Below are 17,341 nucleotides of genomic sequence, written 5' to 3' on the forward strand. Positions count from 1 at the left end.
GGAGCTTACAATCTAGGAGATATATAATATCAGTGTTAGAAATATGCCTAATATAAAGTATGCTTACGAATCAATGGTAAGAATTAGGGTTTAGTTTGAAGGATAACAGTGGGGTTAGAGATGTGATTATGGGTTGGGGGTTGGGTTTAGAAATGTAGAGTATATTGGGTTGGGACTGGAGTCAAGCTTAGGGTATGAAGTTTAGGGTGAGAGTGTATAAACAGGGTTCATTTGGAGCTTGGGTTGACAAGATTTGGGGTTCAGTCAAGCTGTAGTGTTAGTAATAGTATTTAGGGTTGGGCTGAAGGTTTACATTTAGGAGTATGGTAAGAAATTGAGTTGGCAATTGGTTTGGGTTTGGTTAAGCTGAAGACTGGCCATACACTATGCAATTTTCTGTCCAATTTCCTTTAGATTTACCTTCAACTGTGTAGTGCAAGGGTCTACCTAATTGGATAAAATGGAAAGTGTTGTTTGGGTTTGACCTCCTATTATATGGTTTTTGGTAAATCTAAAGCAAAAATCTCAGGAAAATTGTATAATGTATGGCCAGCCTAAGGGTCAGCGATTTGGGGAAGGGTTTATAATGGTTGAGGAAGGGTACAGTTTCAGTTAACCACTTCCAGTCCGGACACTTTCACCCCCTTCCTGTCCAGGCCAATTTTCACCTTTCAGCGCTATCACACGTTGAATGACAATTGCGCGGTCATGCAACACTGTAACCATATGAATTTTTTAGCTTTTTTTGAGACAGATAAAGCTTTATTTTGGTGGTATTTATTCACCACTGGGATTTTTATTTTATTTTTGCTATATAAATGAAAAAGTGCAAAAATTTGGGAAAAAAAGTGTTTTTCTTATAAAATTTTGCAAATAAAAAATCTTTCTTCATAAATCTTGGCCAAAATTTATTCAATTATCTTTTTAGTAAAAAATAAATAACACAAATTAGTTTATAACCAAAAATTACAATTTAAAAAAAAAATGTTTAACATTTTTATTTATTTTTTTATTAGTATTTATGTTTTTTTTTTTTTTTTTTAACATTCTTTCACCCTAGCAGTACAGTGTCACCATAGTGACACTGTACTACTTGTGGGGGGTGATGAAGTTTTATTTAATTTTTTTTTTACACTGATTGGTTTTACACCCATAAAGGCTGTAAAAGCAATCATTTCTCCTTCTCTCTGGCTGCATTCTTGCAGCCATTGAGAAGTACTGAGTGAGCTGTGATTGGTCACAGCTTGTCACATGGTACAAGGCTGTTGTGAATAGCCCTGTACCATGTGACCTCTGTGATCATTCATGGATTTCACACGTAGTAAGCAATGATGTCAGAAGTGACATCTTGCTTACACCTATTCATGTGATCACTAATTGGCCAATAAGTGATCACATGATCGGGACCTCACATAGAGGTCCCATACAGTGATCGGTGTTCCCAGGTAGCGCGCACAATCCAATATGGCGGGCGCCGTTGCACTGCCACCGTCCGGCCTTTTATATACATGGGCCGTATGGGAAGGGGTTAATATGGGTTGGGTTATGTCAGAGTTTTAGGATGGGTTTATAATTAGGTTTAGGGTTAAGAGTTGGGATGAGGGGTTTGTGATGATGGTAGAGTGTTTCAGCTGACAAGGGTTGGGGTTAGTTTGAGTTTTAGGGTTCGGTCTAAGGAAGGGGGGGTAATTATTTTGTGATTTTCAAGTAGGATTATTGCGACTAGGGATGAACTCAATGTTCTTTCTAAAAGTACATTCAGATCAAACAATGGCTGTTCAGACATTCATATAAACGCTGAACATTTGGGGCATTCATTGTGGATGAATGTGACAGCTTCTGGTTGTCAGTGGCTGCAAACACTGCATCCTTACCAACCACTGATGTCGTCCAGCCCATTCACTTATATGGCTGGGAATCTCTGGGTACATAAGCAAATGGGTGGATAATGAAGCATTACAGCATTGCCTAAATATGACCACATTTGTGCAAAGACCACCACCAGGGGCGGACTGACCATTCGGGAACTCGAGCACTGCCCGAGGGCCTAGGGTCAGTTAGGGGGTCCCACGAGATGCCCCTGGTACCTTTCATAGGCTTTTTTGGGTGTGGTTTGAGTGTAGGCAAGGACACAGGAACCCCATGATACCCTATTGCCCGGGGGGCCCCATGAGTTGTCAGTCCGCCCCTGATCACCACTATCCCAGCTGTCAAGGGTTACTAAGGAAGCAGTTTGCAACCATCATGTCCATACCAAATAAATAGAGTGCAAAAAAGTGAGCGCTCTCAATGTAAGCATCTATTGCACTACAGGTAACCAAATAAAACCTCAGTCATAAATCTAAATAAAGTGCAGCGCTAATAAATAGATAAAATTAAAAATAATGTCCGTATGGATAGATAATTCTTATGGTGACAATCCGTGCATACAGTGCCAAGTGCGGCGATACTTTAGTACTTGTGCTTTAAAAAGTGGAGTAAGAATACGCACTCACCAGATGCGTAATGAAATTACGCATGTAAATCACTCATCAGTGGTCCCCTTTAACCTCCCTGGCGGTATGATTATTTCAGATTTTTGGTGCTGAAAGCGGTACCATTTTTTTGCATGGAAATATGTATTTTTTTTATTGTAGGCCTGTAATTTAGAAATAACTCACTGAAATCTGTCCGAACAAGAGTCTAGTAAACATCCCGGGTATGATAAAACTTGAAACACAAAATCATAAATTATAATTGAATAAATAATCATAAAAAATAATAATATAATGATTATAAATTTAATTAAATAATGTAATCAAACCAAAAACACTTAAATTTAAAATCTAGCGCCAAGTTCGCACATCGCTGAGCTCAGTCGCAGAATCGTTTTCAGTGTCTGATGATGAATTTCCCCCACGAATCATTATCACTCAATTCTGCAAGTGGTTCTGATTTACTATCGCTCTTCTCTAGCCGGTCTAAAACCGCTTTTGACCTAAAGGGACGCTTTTTGGACTCCATGGACTTTTCTAAGTTTCCAGGCAGAAAGAACAGTCAAAATGCAGGCAGGGCGCAGGACAAAGCAGTAGGGACAAAACGTATGTGAAATGTTTTGAAACAGCAATGTTTTACTATGTAATAATCATTTTTAAAAAAATGAAATTTTGTAAAAAAATTTAAAATTTGCCGCCGGTTCCGGCGCTCGTACGTCCCAACGTCACAGGGACCGGAACACGGAAGCCGTATGCCGGCATCGGCCGGAGGAGATGGCCAGGGACACTGCAGGGGACACATCGCGGGAGCGAAGGACAAGGTAAGTGCTGCAGGGACTCCCTGAGCAACGCTGCATGGTAAGCCCGAGTGTAGCTCGGGGTTACCACTTTTGATACTGAAACTCTACCCCGAGCTACACTCAGGAATACCGCTAGGGAGGTTAAGGAAGCGGATTGGGCCAGGTAAAGGAATATCCTCCCTCTGGGTGGTGGGTGGTACGTCAGATACTTCTGGGTGGAATAGGGATCCAGTCAGCCAGAGGTCCCCTTTAAGGGATGAGGGGGTGTAGCAGCCTGTGTAACAGGAACTCCCTCCTCTGTATATTGTAGTGTCCATACCAACCACTGATGTCACCTGGCCCATTCACTTACATCTGAAGAAGCCCATGTGACGTAGTGGGCGAAACGCGTCAACGTCATTTCCTGGGGGCGTTGGTGCACGCGCAGTCCTGCGGACTATGCGCTCCTCCATCGTATGGCTACAGCTATAGCTTTTCAAGCCACATGAGTGGTAGCTGAAGGGAAATGTATGTTCTTTTTGTCTGTCATTTTGTTTTCCCCCTCTATTTTATATCTTGTACTCCATGTTGATTAATTGTTTTATATTATACCCAGAATGAGTTAATGAAAATATGCTGTGTCAGTTATGTGTTACAGAACTGTGCTCATGTATTCTTTTGTTATTTATCTTAGCTTAGCCTTGGTAGAGGCAGGGAAAGTATCCAGTTATTTCTTTTTACTAACAGCATTTGTTTCTGCTATGATATAGTCAAAAGTCAATTACTTCTCTCCCATGGGAAAATAACCGTTGGTTACTTGTAACTGATTCAAGGTTTGAGAAACCTAAATTGTTCACTTACACAGCCTTGACAAGTATCCAGTAAAGTTCTATTCTATGATTCTCTGTTACAATTTATCATATATAAGGAGGAATATTATGAATAAAGATTAGACTGTTCTTTGGAAGCTGCTGTGCGTGTGTGGATTTCTTTCTTACAGAGAACAGTCTCTTGGGCCCAACGGGGGGCCGAAACCTACCAGTAGTCATTAGAGGCACAAATCCCTTTCAGTAGCTACACCTAGCCGCCGCACTGTCCTGCTGCACAGGATACACTCGATACATCCTCTGCTTTTCATCTGATACCTATAGGTTTGCCATTTATCAGATCGGAGCACAGTGGGCAATATCCTACTAAACCTTTTCAAGATTTCTACCTGCTGATACTGTACACATATGTTGTGGACTACAGCGATTACCTACTAATGGGATACAGCTCGCTTCAGGACTACAAGCTCCAGCAGGTTTGATACTATCTCTCCATTCAGTCAAGACTGTCTATATCTATTAGGTCCTTCCTTGGCAACCATAAGTGATATATCTGTTTGAGGCGGCTTTATACTATGCACTATAGCAGCTTTTAGAGGAAGCAGTACTATCCTTAAATCTAATGTCTCCATGCTTAATTTATATTAATTCATGAATGGTTTCATGAGTGCTGCATATGTATCATCAATACTACGAACTATAGCGCTACTATTATTGCAACACTATGGGAAGTCTTCCAATCAATCATTCCTACCTCTAACTTAGTTTCAAGCTGGGTGGATTTGATTTACGGTAAATCAAACTGATTTAAATCACGATTTAAATCACGATTTAAATCAGTAGTCAGTAAGGCTTGATTTAAATCCTAGTTTTCTACATAAAGACTAATTCTTGCTGGTATAACTTTAATATGCAAGTAGATGAAGATTTTTAGAATAACAACTTTTCATATTAGTTTTTTTATCCCCAGTTTAATATATTTGGACAACTTTTCTGTTGTATTTAGGAAGGAGAAAAATAATTATTACCTTAATAACAATTTAAATAACAATTTAAATAGATTTATTCAACTGAAACAATAACATTCCAGCATATGTGATTTGCTTAAACAGACATCCATGTTTGTTAACTAATTTGGCTAAACAAAATACATATATTTTAAGAAACTTAGACTGTCAGCCCCTTCCTCCTCACACTGTCGGCCCCTCCCTCTTCACACTGTCAGCCCCTTCCTCCTCACACTTAGTTTCACTTTCTTCTTGTGCAGATCTATTCCACTCCAAACAATCAGAAAAATATTGTTTCTATTCTATTCACTGAACTTCTTGAAGCTTAGCACTGAAGGGGTTGATTCTGTATTCATAGGTTTGTAGAAGTTAGGATGAAGGTCTTTTTCTTAACTCTGTTCCTGTTATAACATTTTTGCTGTGAAGAAGAGGCATGTGATCTCCGCTGAGTCAAATTCAGTTTTGAGAACTGCAAAAGTAAACCGAGCATCTGTGATAATATCTTGTAGGCAGAGAAACTGCCCAATAATCTTACAAAAACCTCTGGAAGAGCATGACATTGTGAATGGATTCATGGAATTTATTTACCAAAAAAATTAAACATATACAGCCTTATTCTACATAATTAAAAAACTAATCTTTATTTCATGATGGAATAACCTTTGGATGGTAATATATTTTCCTCAAAAAGCATTTTATTTAAAAAAATCTGATTTAAATCAAAAAAATCCGATTTTTTTTATTTTTTTTTTTAAAATCATTGATTTTTATCCACCCTGGTTTCAACGAGGCTCATTCAACTTAGTCTTCATGCCAAGCTTATCTGCTTCTAATTGATGAATGACCTGTCATTATTATTACCATTTTGAATCACCAGAGGAACTACTATTATTTTTTCCCAATCTAGGGACCAATATGATGGACTTGCTTAGGTTCACTCTTATTTCACCATTCATCATGCACCTTAAGGTGCAATTATATGTATTTCTATATGTTTGATCCAGCAGTCCATGCTATTTGTATACATGCTCTCTTGAGTTGTGTTTCCTGACTCTTTGTTTTTCGGTCCTTCTTTACCTATTTCCCTTTCCTATGGATTATTTTATCCATCACAGGTCTATCATTCATCACTCAGCTATGGGGCCTCTGCATGCCTAACGTCACCGTGGATGATCTTGTCATACTTTCTTCATTTTCTTCCTTGGTGGTGGTGAGGTTATCCTTTTTGTATTGGCTTAATTTGCCAGACATGTTTTTCTCATATTTATATATTTTTGTTCTGCAATAAATTGTTGGTTTTGTCAATTACACATCCCAGAAGCTGCAGTTTGACCTCATTTGGACCCCCTTAACCCATGGGTTCTTTACCCATTGTGGTCTCTTTCCTTTTTATTTCCCATTCACTTACATGGCTGGGAATCCCCGGCCATGTAAGCAAATAGGTGGGGCATGAAACATTACATCATCTTTGCCTAAATATAGCTGATGACAGCATGGGGGTTGTCAAATGTTTGTGTGTCTTTTTTTCTAGATGACATTTTTTTTCTGTGAATGGGAAGTATCTGGGGCTCGAATGCAAGAGTACAATCGAAACGCACACATTCCTGCGTTAAAAATGGCGGTGTGTATCAGTGGGTGCTGCAGCGACCGCCGGCTGGAACCGAACAGAATCAGCAAGGGAGAATGTCACCAGCACACCGAGGATCACCAATCCAAAGATTTTAATGAACGATCACATAGTTACAGCAAGGCAACGTTTCTGAGTCTCGCTGGACCCCGGCATCAGGCATGTGGTCACGTGTGGAGGCGGGATATGCGCCCATACCGCTATAAAATGAGCAGCTGCGTATCTATGGCGATACCCTGAGGAAGTCACGAGACCACGTGACGTAACGCGTAGGTACGCCGACACGCAGCTTCCAGTACGAGTGACGCACTTCCGGTGGAGGATTCCATCTTAGCACACCTAGTACACCCAGGAAATACCACATGGATGCAGCATACCCACACACAGCAGGAGGAAGGGACTGCATGTTCATGTGAGTGTTTTTTAATAAAAAGACGGCATTAAATACTACACTATGGAGCAGGGGCGGACTGACCATTTGGAAACTTGGGCACTGCCCGAGGGCCTGGGGTCAGTAGGGGGCCCCATGGGATGCCCCTGGTACCTTTTTCATAGGCTTTTTTGAGTTTGGGCAAGGACACAGGGGACCCATGTTCCCCTATTGCCCGGGGGCCCCATGAGTTGTCAGTCCACCCCTGCTATGGAGGATCTTTTTTTATTACTCACTGGTATTGTGAGTAATACACCCTACAGAGCACCTGGTTAAGGGCAGAGGAGGAAGTATTGGAGGAGGAACAGGAGATCGTTTATAATCCTTGGCTTTCTGGAGAGTGATCAGCCGGTGATGTAAAGGATCCAGAGTGATCCTGAATGCTTGTTTGGCCCTTTGGGGTCAAGTATAAGAGGTGAGGAGGCACTGCAGCTGGAGTGGATTTAAAGTGTGCTGGCACTTTCATGAAGCTATCACTTATCACATATTGCATGGTTTTGAGAACACTAATTATTTGAGATTTATGGACTTATAAGTGTTTGGTTTTTAGGTTTTTTTGAGTATGAATAAGGACACTTAACACGGGTTTATTTTTTGGATATTCTATGTGTTTATCACCAATTTAGGTCATCAAGGTGACCCTTACACCAGTGTTGTTCACTTTTATTTGTGTTATCACATTTAGAGCACTTTATTTATTATATTATAATATATATTATATGTTTAGTTATTTGTATTAGTTATCGCTGCACCATTTACTATATTACAGGCTCAATACTACATCCTGAATTTTATGAATAGACCACAAAATGCAGGCCATGGTATTGAGTAATATGGCAAAGTAAAACAGAGAATGGATAGCTCAATGTCTTAATAAATATATTAACCTCTTCGGCGGTATGATTCTTTCCAATTTTTTGTGCTGAAAGCGGTACCAGTTTTTTGCATGGAAATATGTAGTTTTTTATTGTAGGTCTGTAATTTTTAGGAATAACTCACTGAAATCTGTCTGAACAAGAGTCTAGTAAACATCCCGGGTATGATAAAACTTGAAACACGAAATCATAAATTATAATTTAATAAATAATCATAAAAAATAATAATATAATAATAATACATTTAATTCAATAATATAATCAAACCAAAAACACTGAAATTTGAAATATAGCGCCAAGTTCGCACATCGCTGAGCAAAGTCACAGAATCGTTTTCAGTGTCTGATGACGAATTTCCCCCACGAATCATTATCACTCAATTCTGCAAGTGGTTCTGATTTACTATCTCTGTTCTCTAGCCGGTCTAAAACCGCTTTTGATGTAAAGGGACGCTTTTTGGACGCCATGGACGTTCTAAGTTTCCAGGCAGAAAGAACAGTAAAAATGCAGGCAGGGCGCCGGACAAAGCAGTAGGGACAAAATATATGTGAAATGCATTGAAACAGCAATGACAGCAAAAATGAAATTTTTAAAAAATTACAAATTTGCCGCCGTACGCCCGTACGCACTGACGTCACAGGGACCGGAACACGGAAGCCGGGTGCCGGCATCGGCCGGAGGAGATGGCCGGGGACGCTGCAGGGGACACATCGCGGGAGCGAAGGACAAGGTAAGTGCTGCAGGGACTCCCTGAGCAACGCCGCATGGTAAGCCCAAGTGTAGCTCGGGGTTACCGCTCTTGGTACTCAAATTTTACCCCGAGCTACACTCGGGAATACCGCTAAGGAGGTTAAAGAAATAAACCTAAATAGCCATCACAATTTGCTAATATTAAAATCTCAGTCCCTGCAAGCCTGATTTTTCAGCTCTAGATAGGTACTAGCTGGCTCAATCAAACAGGGGCTCTGAATATCTCTTGGACACCACCAGTTTAACTCACAAACTCTTGTTCTTTGCTCCATCCCCACATGGCAACCAATATGAGATGCTGTCATTTACCTTTTTGATTTCTAAACTGTTTGACTTCATGGAGAAGACAGAAAGAGAATACCCCTAGAGTGGCGGAGAGACTAGGACTCCTTGATCAAGGGCTCTGATGAGAAGATCTCATTGCCTGACCAGCGTCCATCTGTAACTGAAATATCAGTTTGAGATTGTCTGATCCTCAAATCCTCTTACAAAGACACATTTGGATGATTTTTTTTGCCTTGGTTATGCTTGTACCAGGGGCGGACTGACAACTCATGGGGCCCCTGGGCAATAGGGGATCATGGGGCCCCTGTGTCCTTGCCCAAACTCAAAAAAGCCTATGAAAAAGGTACCAGGGGCATCTCATGGGGCCCCCTACTGACCCCGGGCCCTCAGGCAGTGCCCGAGTTTCCAAATGGTCAGTCCGCCCCTGGCTTGTACTGTATCTATTTAAATGAGCAAATTAATGATTTGTGTAAAAAGAAAACAATTGAAGGGACATCATTTCAAACTGACCTCCTAAAACCCAAAACATTTTATACTAAACCTGTACTTTTATACAGCGTTTTTGTTGCCTCATTGAATTAGTAATATTAATGTTATTGATCAGATAGTTCAAGTGATATGGGAATTTTACTGTTTACTAGATTGAAGGATTTAATGGGTAAAGGGATCGAAACCTAAAGAGGAACTTCAGGCTCCATAATGTAAGCTCCACCCCCACTCAGTGGCACCGCCATCTTTGAATATTTGGTGTTTGTGCAGATGTGCTGAAGGGCTCTTTCTGGCCTTTTTCAGGCCCCACAGAGATCTTTCTGAACATTTTCACATGTGCTGACAGCCTAATATCCAGGACCTCCACAACTTGCAAATGTGCTGAAGATCTCTCCTGGGTCCCAAAGGCCAGGTGGAGCTCTTTGGCACATCTGTGCATGCATGGGATCCAGTGCACATGTACAACATCATTCTGTGTGAACCCTTGGGAAGACCCAACACTTGGAGCATGTGACTTCTCCTCTTTCACAAAGGATACAGTGCTGGGATCTGAATAGCAAGGCCCGTCTACTGTCTGAATAGAGTAGACAGGCCCGAATCTGTCTTGTGGAGGAAGGGATAAGGTCAGTAATCTTGTGTAAGTCCCACCACAGAGCTTAGTCAAGGAATAAACATAGCTCTTCTGCACAGGCACAGGTTGGTGGGGGAGCACAGGGTGAGTTGTGAAGGATGACCTTATCAAGAGATCATGTAATTTTGATTTCATTCTCAGAGTTAAGTTAGGTTTTTTGAATTATGGTTTTATTAGGAGTTAGGTTAAAACGTATGTAAAGCCAAAGCTTTTATCTTTGTTTTGAATAGACTGGGGGAAGGATTAGAACCCCTGTCAGGTTTTTATTACTGTCTATGTTCCTGCTGGAGACATTTACCCTCACTACACATCTGGGAGTGCCAAACACCTACTCCCCCACTTTGTGCCGTGGTTCCTTATAATCCCTGTAGTGAAGTAGTGACAAGGTTTGAGTTGAGCTGCTGGGTGGAAAGGATACTCCCTAGCAGGGGCGGACTGACAACTCATGGGGCCCCTGGGCAATAGGGGATTATGGGGCCCCTGTGTCCTTGCCCAAACTCAAAAAAGCCTATGAAAAAGGTACCAGGGGCATTCTCATGGGGCCCCTTACTGGCCCTGGGCCCTTGGGCAGTGCCCGAGTTTCCAAATGGTCAGTCCGCCCCTGCTCCCTGGTGCTCTTTGACTCTGGAAAAGAAAGGCAAATCCAAACAATTTGAGTTGTCACAGGAACTAGAGGTGAGGGGAAATGCTCCAGTGTGGACAACTGTTCTAGTGACAACTGTCTAAAAGGGGATGCCCACTCACTTTGGGGAGATCTCTTTTTATTTCCTGCTGTGTGATGGGAAATCTCCCCAAGAGGACACAGACAGCATGAAAAATAATCCGATAGGTTGCTATACCCTTCCATATCCAAAACTGAAAGTTTGGTTTCAATACACCTTAAAGATGAAGTTTAATCTGATTTTGTTTTTCCTTCCCTGGTCTCTCCTTTTCCCTCTTTTAGAGTGCTGATCAGGGGCGGACTGACAACTCATGGGGCCCCCGGGCAATAGGAGATCATGGGGCCTCTGTGTCCTTACCCAAACTCAAAAAAGCCTATGAAAAAGGTACCAGGGGCATCTCATGGAGCCCCCTACTGACCCCGAGCCCTCGGGCAGTGCCTGAGATTCCAAATGGTCAGTCCGCCCCTGGTGCTGATAACATCTTTAAATAAAATCTTTCTGTTTTCATTACACAGAAACCTTATTTTAAACCCAGTGATGTCATGTCTGGGGCTCTGTACTTCTCAAAGCGATGCAATGCAGGCAGATGAACAAAACAAAGTAGTGTTCCCCCTGCGCTCATTATGTACCTAAAAGATAATAAGCAGCTAGCACCTCAATCCTTTACCTATAGGTGAATTGCAATTAAACAGTAATATGGTGCAGCGCTACATATACACATAAATATAAAATAAACTCTCTAAATAAATAAAATAATAATAAATGAACCAGTGATATGATCCTCACAGGATCTAAATTTGACGTGAAAGAAGTGAACAAATGTGAATCAACACACAAGGTCCTATGCTTGGACCCAATAAGTGAACTGATATATATAGGTGATAAATAAACGCATACAATCAACCCAATCCCTAACACGGGATAAATTACATACACCAAGTGTGTACACAGTGAATTATATTGTTGCATTTATATCCCGCATTTGGGATTCACTGTGTACACACTTTGTGTATGTAATTTATCCCGTGTTAGGGATTGGGTTGATTGTATGCGTTTATTTATCACCTATATATATCAGTTCACTTATTGGGTCCAAGCATAGGACCTTGTGTGTTGATTCACATTTGTTCACTTCTTTCACGTCAAATTTAGATCCTGTGAGGATCATATCACTGGTTCATTTATTATTATTTTATTTATTTAGAGAGTTTATTTTATATTTATGTGTATATGTAGTGCTGCACCATATTACTGTTCAATTGTAGGCAGATGATAGCCGGCAGGAGGGGCCAGCAGTGGCCAGCAGACGCCTCAGGTAATGCCCACATGTGATGCTGAGCCTCTAAGAAAGAAAGAACTGAAATCGAATTAATAAAAGGGGCTGGCCAATGACACTCAAGCCTGAGAGGAAAGCACTAGAGGATGCTGGATATCCTCCAGTCAGGAAATTAGGTGGGGTCTACCTGACTTGCTGCAGCTTCTAATGCATATTGTGAGAGGCCCACAGTGTGCAGTGAAGTCAGAGCAAGCTAATGTACTACAGGAGAAGAGCCCGTGCAACTCTACAACACTGGAGGGAAGGCTGTCAAGTTTTTAAGATGGGTTTAGTGTTCATTTTTTGGAGCAAGGTTAATTGTTGGGTCTCTCTCCTATGGGAAGCTTAAGTTCTCTGGATTCATTTTGGGGGGTAGGTTACATGCAGGGGTGGACTGACCATTTGGAAACTCGGGCACTGCCCAAGTTGGGGGCCCCATGAGATGCCCCTGGTACTTTCTCATAGGCTTTTTTGAGTTTGGGCCCCATGATCCCCTATTGCCCGGGGGCCCCATGAGTTGTCAGTCCACCCCTGGTTACATGTACCCTCTATCTATGCAGTTTAAACTAAACTAAAGCCATCCTATAAAGTAGATGTATACTTTTCCATTTACCTATGTTTTAGAACTGTGCCATGAAGGAGATCCCCATCACGTGCATGTACCCAACACTTCTGGGAGTGCCGAATACCTACTCCCCTACTTTGTGCCGTGGTTCCATATAACCCTTTGAAGACCGTAAGGTTTTGGAATGCCAAAAGAATCAATTTTTTTGTTTTTAAAGTTTGTATACTTCCGTTGCTGTAACCAAGCCATTTCATGAAATAATTGGCAAAAAGCTAGATCCATTTGTTGTTTGTTGATAAGAACTAATATTTTGACTCAAACCAAAAAAAAAAAGAGTTTTAAGTTCTTAATCAGATGATACACGCAATTACAAACATGGGACAAATACGTCCCTTGGTCCTCAAAGGGATAATCCCTGTAGTGACGTAGTAACAAGGTTTGGGTTGAGATGCTGGGTGGAAAGGATACTCCCTGAGGCTCAGTCAACATCTCATGGCATACAAGGGGACAAGGAAGGGACCCAGGAAATACAAACTCAGCATATGATGAAAAAATGTATAGAGAGAGGTTAGTTTCACTGAACACCGCATGTCAAAATGATCAGTAAAACTAGATCTAAAGATAATTCAATTAGAGGTAAATTCTGCATTTTCCTGCACCATTTAGCCCCACCCATTTCCAATTCCCGAGCGTTCCTGTTGGTGAGGTAGGCCACCAACCACATTAACGGACACTGGGAGGGGGTGGTAAGAGGCCGTGTTAAAGAAAGAGTCAAGATCTGCATATAACTTTAGATGCCTTTATGTGTCATTGGATAAGACATTTATTGGGTCACGGCTGATGGGCAGTTTCTATGGCAGAGGATATAACAAAAATGAAGGTGCTCACAGTAAAATGAAAACCCTATAATGCTTGCATTCACAAGATTACTTAAGTAATTCAGCTTTAATACTAATCTGCCTATGTAGGATAAAGCAACAGGTTTGCTATATGGCCCTCTTCACCAGCAGTGCAAATCCCCAGTACTTCCAGGTATGGAAGAGCGCGTGACTCATTCCCTTTGCTCTCTTATGACAGATATAGTACTTGGTGATTGACCAGCTCTTTTGGGTTTGCTTTCTCACCGAAAGCTGGAGTAAAACCAAAAGGACCTTTGAAGGAAAGGTGAGCAAGCTGGGTAGGGGGCATTAATGTGAACCCCTTGATTTGCCCTGCATTGACAAAGAATAGGATCATTTTAAACATTAAAAATGCCTACCTCTCACTCTTCGTCTTCTTTTAATTCTTTTCAGGGCATCTCTTGCCCCTTTTTCCCCTTCTTCCATGGTGACGACCGGTCCTACGGGCAGGCCCCAGTTACGGAGAGCGTCAGCTAGATCCATGCCAGCTCCAACCCAATATTCCTGTGGCCCCATTACGATAGCCACTCCTGCCCACTGGAAAAAGCTTAATACAGCATACAGAATGTGAGCTGGATGTGGAAGCGGGCTAAGAGCTCCAAGACAAGACCAAGAAACCATTGGCTTATTCCATCCTTTTGTAAGAAGGTTCGCAGCAGAACAATATGAAGGGTTGGCAGGTCCAACAAAAGCAGCCACTGAATGCTCCATGAGTGCAAAGGCCGCAAATGCACGTGGTGCCGAACATCCTTGAGACAACAGCACATGCTCAAACCAGATTCCAGAGGCAAGGGTGTGATCAGAGTTTAGGTCAGAGATTGCTAGCTTGGCTGCCACGTTGGGCAGTGCTTTGGCAATTAGTGGGTCACATGTCCATGGCCCTACTAAGCCAATTCGAAAGGTGGTTGTCCGGATAGTGCTTGGTAATAGAATCATTATGAAGAAAAACAAAACTGAAGATATTGGCAACTTCCATCGAGGATGGTTCGAAAGGAAAAGTAAGGAGTTTGGACGAGGCATGGTGACTTTGGACAAGCTTTAGAGATGGATGGACATCATCGTTCAGGTTTCAAGCTAGTGAAGAAGGATTTCAAAACGAGAAATAAAGAACAAAAGTGGACAAATTTAAAAAAAAAAAGTCAAATGAGTGCATATTTAAAGCATTAAACAAGAATCTTAGAAATATAGTAGTCATTGCCCATCTGGACCTCTTGATCTAATCTAGCAACCATTTCTCTTTGCTTTGCTCAAGGGATTTTGCAGCTAGGCCACAAGGAGGTCAAGTAGGATTTGGACAAACCTATAATGTGCACAGCTGTGAATATGGGTAAATTTAGTCTACTATAAAAGCATAAAAGGAATTAACGTTTAGATCAAACACGAACGAAATAATCCACCAATAAACAGAAGGTAGTGGTAGCGAGAGATAACACAAACTGATGGGAATGTAATTTAAAAATGCTTAAATATCTGAGAAGTCCCATATATTATAAAACCACAGGAACCCTAAAGCATTCTGCCCAGCCCACTGGCTGTTGCCTTTCGGTCTTAAAGGGTAACATGGCCTTTCAAATAAAACTGATATGATTAAGACTTGACAAAGAAATTAGTTTTCATCTCACCATCTATCTTGCTTAAATTTTTAATTTTGTGTTCAGTGAGAAATACGGTATATTACTTTAGGTTCTCATGGTGTAAAGTATGTATAAATCAAGTAACAGCCTCACTAGGTGTATACATCCTTCATGTTCCTGGGAGTCTTTTCTAATGGTAGGGTGGATTTGTCAGGAGCATATAAAAATACAATGAAAATATATATATAGCTTTTTTATTTCATTTGAAAAAGTTTTTCAAATTTAAAGAATTTTATCTGGTTTATACGTTACCATTACCTTGTATTAATTCCATAAAAATTCTGGAAAGGCAGTTCTACTGTTAAATAAAATAAAATGATATCCTGCTCTGCTTCGATCCTACCAGTTACAAAGGATGATTGGTACGGTTCAGTTCGTTTACTGCAGATCATTATAGCTTTTTTTACTCTACAAGAAGTAATGAATGAATCTCTCACCTGAACATCTTTTATTCACCAAACGTTCATTTGGTTGGACTTTCTCTGAACTTTCCTTGGGAAGATGAAGATTCCTCGAGATATTCCAATGGAGCTTGTGTATGCGATAGAAAAGATGGACATAGCCAGTCACCTAATCCTGATCTTTAATCTGCTTTTTTTCCCTTGCTTACCTTCTTCTTTGACTTAGGACTGTTCTGTCTGTTCTCTCTCCTCCTTCTAATCTCCACCTTCTTACAACCAGTACGTTCTCCACTCTTTCAAGCCCATTGATGAAATTCATGAAGTTTTTGTAATGTTTCACCTTCTTCCTACTTTATGATCCTCAACCGGTTAGGTGTGGAATTTTTTCATGTGGTCATCTTTGGTTCACATGCCACCAGTTAAGAAGAAACTTGCTCCACTGGGCTTAGCCTACAAAAAGGTTTTCTTTCTTTTAAACAATCATGACTTTTCTACCTCCAAATGCATATCTGTGAACAGATTTTCATTCCTTTCCTTTTCTCCATAAGTATCTTGATGCTCCTCTCCACCTGTCACACTCACCCCTCCTTCCCGAACCACCAACCATTCTCTACTAACTCATTAAGCTGATTAGCCAAGCCAGTCATCAAGGGGGGTAAAGATTAGGTCACCTCTTGCTGTGTAACATTATAGAGTCAGCAATGAGAGTTGTGCAGTGTTCAAAAGGAATGAAAGAGCAAATAATAGCCAAGTGTTGGACAGCGGGAGAAGCAGAGCTGGGGTCATAACATTTTTAAAATTTAAAGTGCATGTAAACCATAACAATGAAATTCTGTTATTTGCTTCCTTTTGGTCTTCTAAAAATACCATTGAATTAAAAAAAGTGAACTAACACTTTACAACCTCCCCTCCCAATCCCTGCTGTACTAATTTCCATGGGTGTTGAGTTGTCAGTACCCTACCCATGCACCCAAGACAGATCTGTCCTGGTTGCATGGATAGGGTACTGACTATTCATCACCCACAGTGGTAAGTAAAACGGGGATCGGGGGAGGGTGTAAGGTGTTAGTTGGTTATGCAATGGTGCTGGCAAATCAGAATTGCTATGATCAGTCCCAGATGCACCGGAGATTTCAAGTCCCTGGACTGCTACACCTGCTGCATGGGCAGCTACAGCGTATCATCCACGGAGGTAAGTACAGCTGGGACCAGGGGTATGGGGTTGGTGCAGGGGCGGACTGACAACTCATGGGGCCCCCGGGGCAATAGGGGATCGTGGGGCCCCCGTGTCCTTGCCCAAATTCAAAAAAGCCTATGAAAAAGGTACCAGGGGTATCTCATAGGGCCCCCTACTGACCCCGGGCCTTTGGGCAGTGCCCGAGTTTCCAAATGGTCAGTCCGCCCCTGGGTTGGTGTTACTTCACCCTTTCATTTTTTAATGAAAAGGCGAGCTTACATTCTAATTGCAAATTACTTGTTGATCCTACCAGAAATCTAGTGAGCTTATAGCTTCCTATGCTGCACTCTTGTCAGTTACATTGTACCCTGTTCACATTGTGGATTACCAATCAGCTTGTTGTATGTTATGGAGAAGAGGAAATGAGAGGTGTTCTGTAATTCCAAGCCCCCATTCACACTTAGCATGAGTGTAGCCAGACAATGTATAGGTTTTTTTTTTGAGTAGTTGTACT

General features: G+C 41.3%; 1 protein-coding gene across 1 annotated transcript in view; it reads right to left on the minus strand.

The window, feature by feature from the left end:
- LOC149436659 (retinal guanylyl cyclase 1-like) overlaps nt 1-16,075 on the minus strand; it is a 144,171-nt gene extending 128,096 nt beyond the window's left edge. Inside the window, exons 1-2 of the mRNA XM_089661576.1 lie at nt 15,687-16,075; nt 13,975-14,689 (exon numbers count right to left, since the gene is read on the minus strand). Of these exons, the coding sequence (XP_089517702.1) occupies nt 13,975-14,635 (661 nt within the window). The 5' untranslated portion in view covers nt 14,636-14,689; nt 15,687-16,075. The remainder of the gene's footprint in view (nt 1-13,974; nt 14,690-15,686) is intronic.
- Nucleotides 16,076-17,341: the final 1,266 nt, after the last annotated feature.

This window comes from Staurois parvus, unplaced genomic scaffold (assembly GCF_062004578.1).
Source record: "Staurois parvus isolate SC_StPar_1 unplaced genomic scaffold, SC_StPar_1.0 ptg001352l, whole genome shotgun sequence".
Lineage (NCBI taxonomy): Eukaryota > Metazoa > Chordata > Amphibia > Anura > Ranidae > Staurois > Staurois parvus.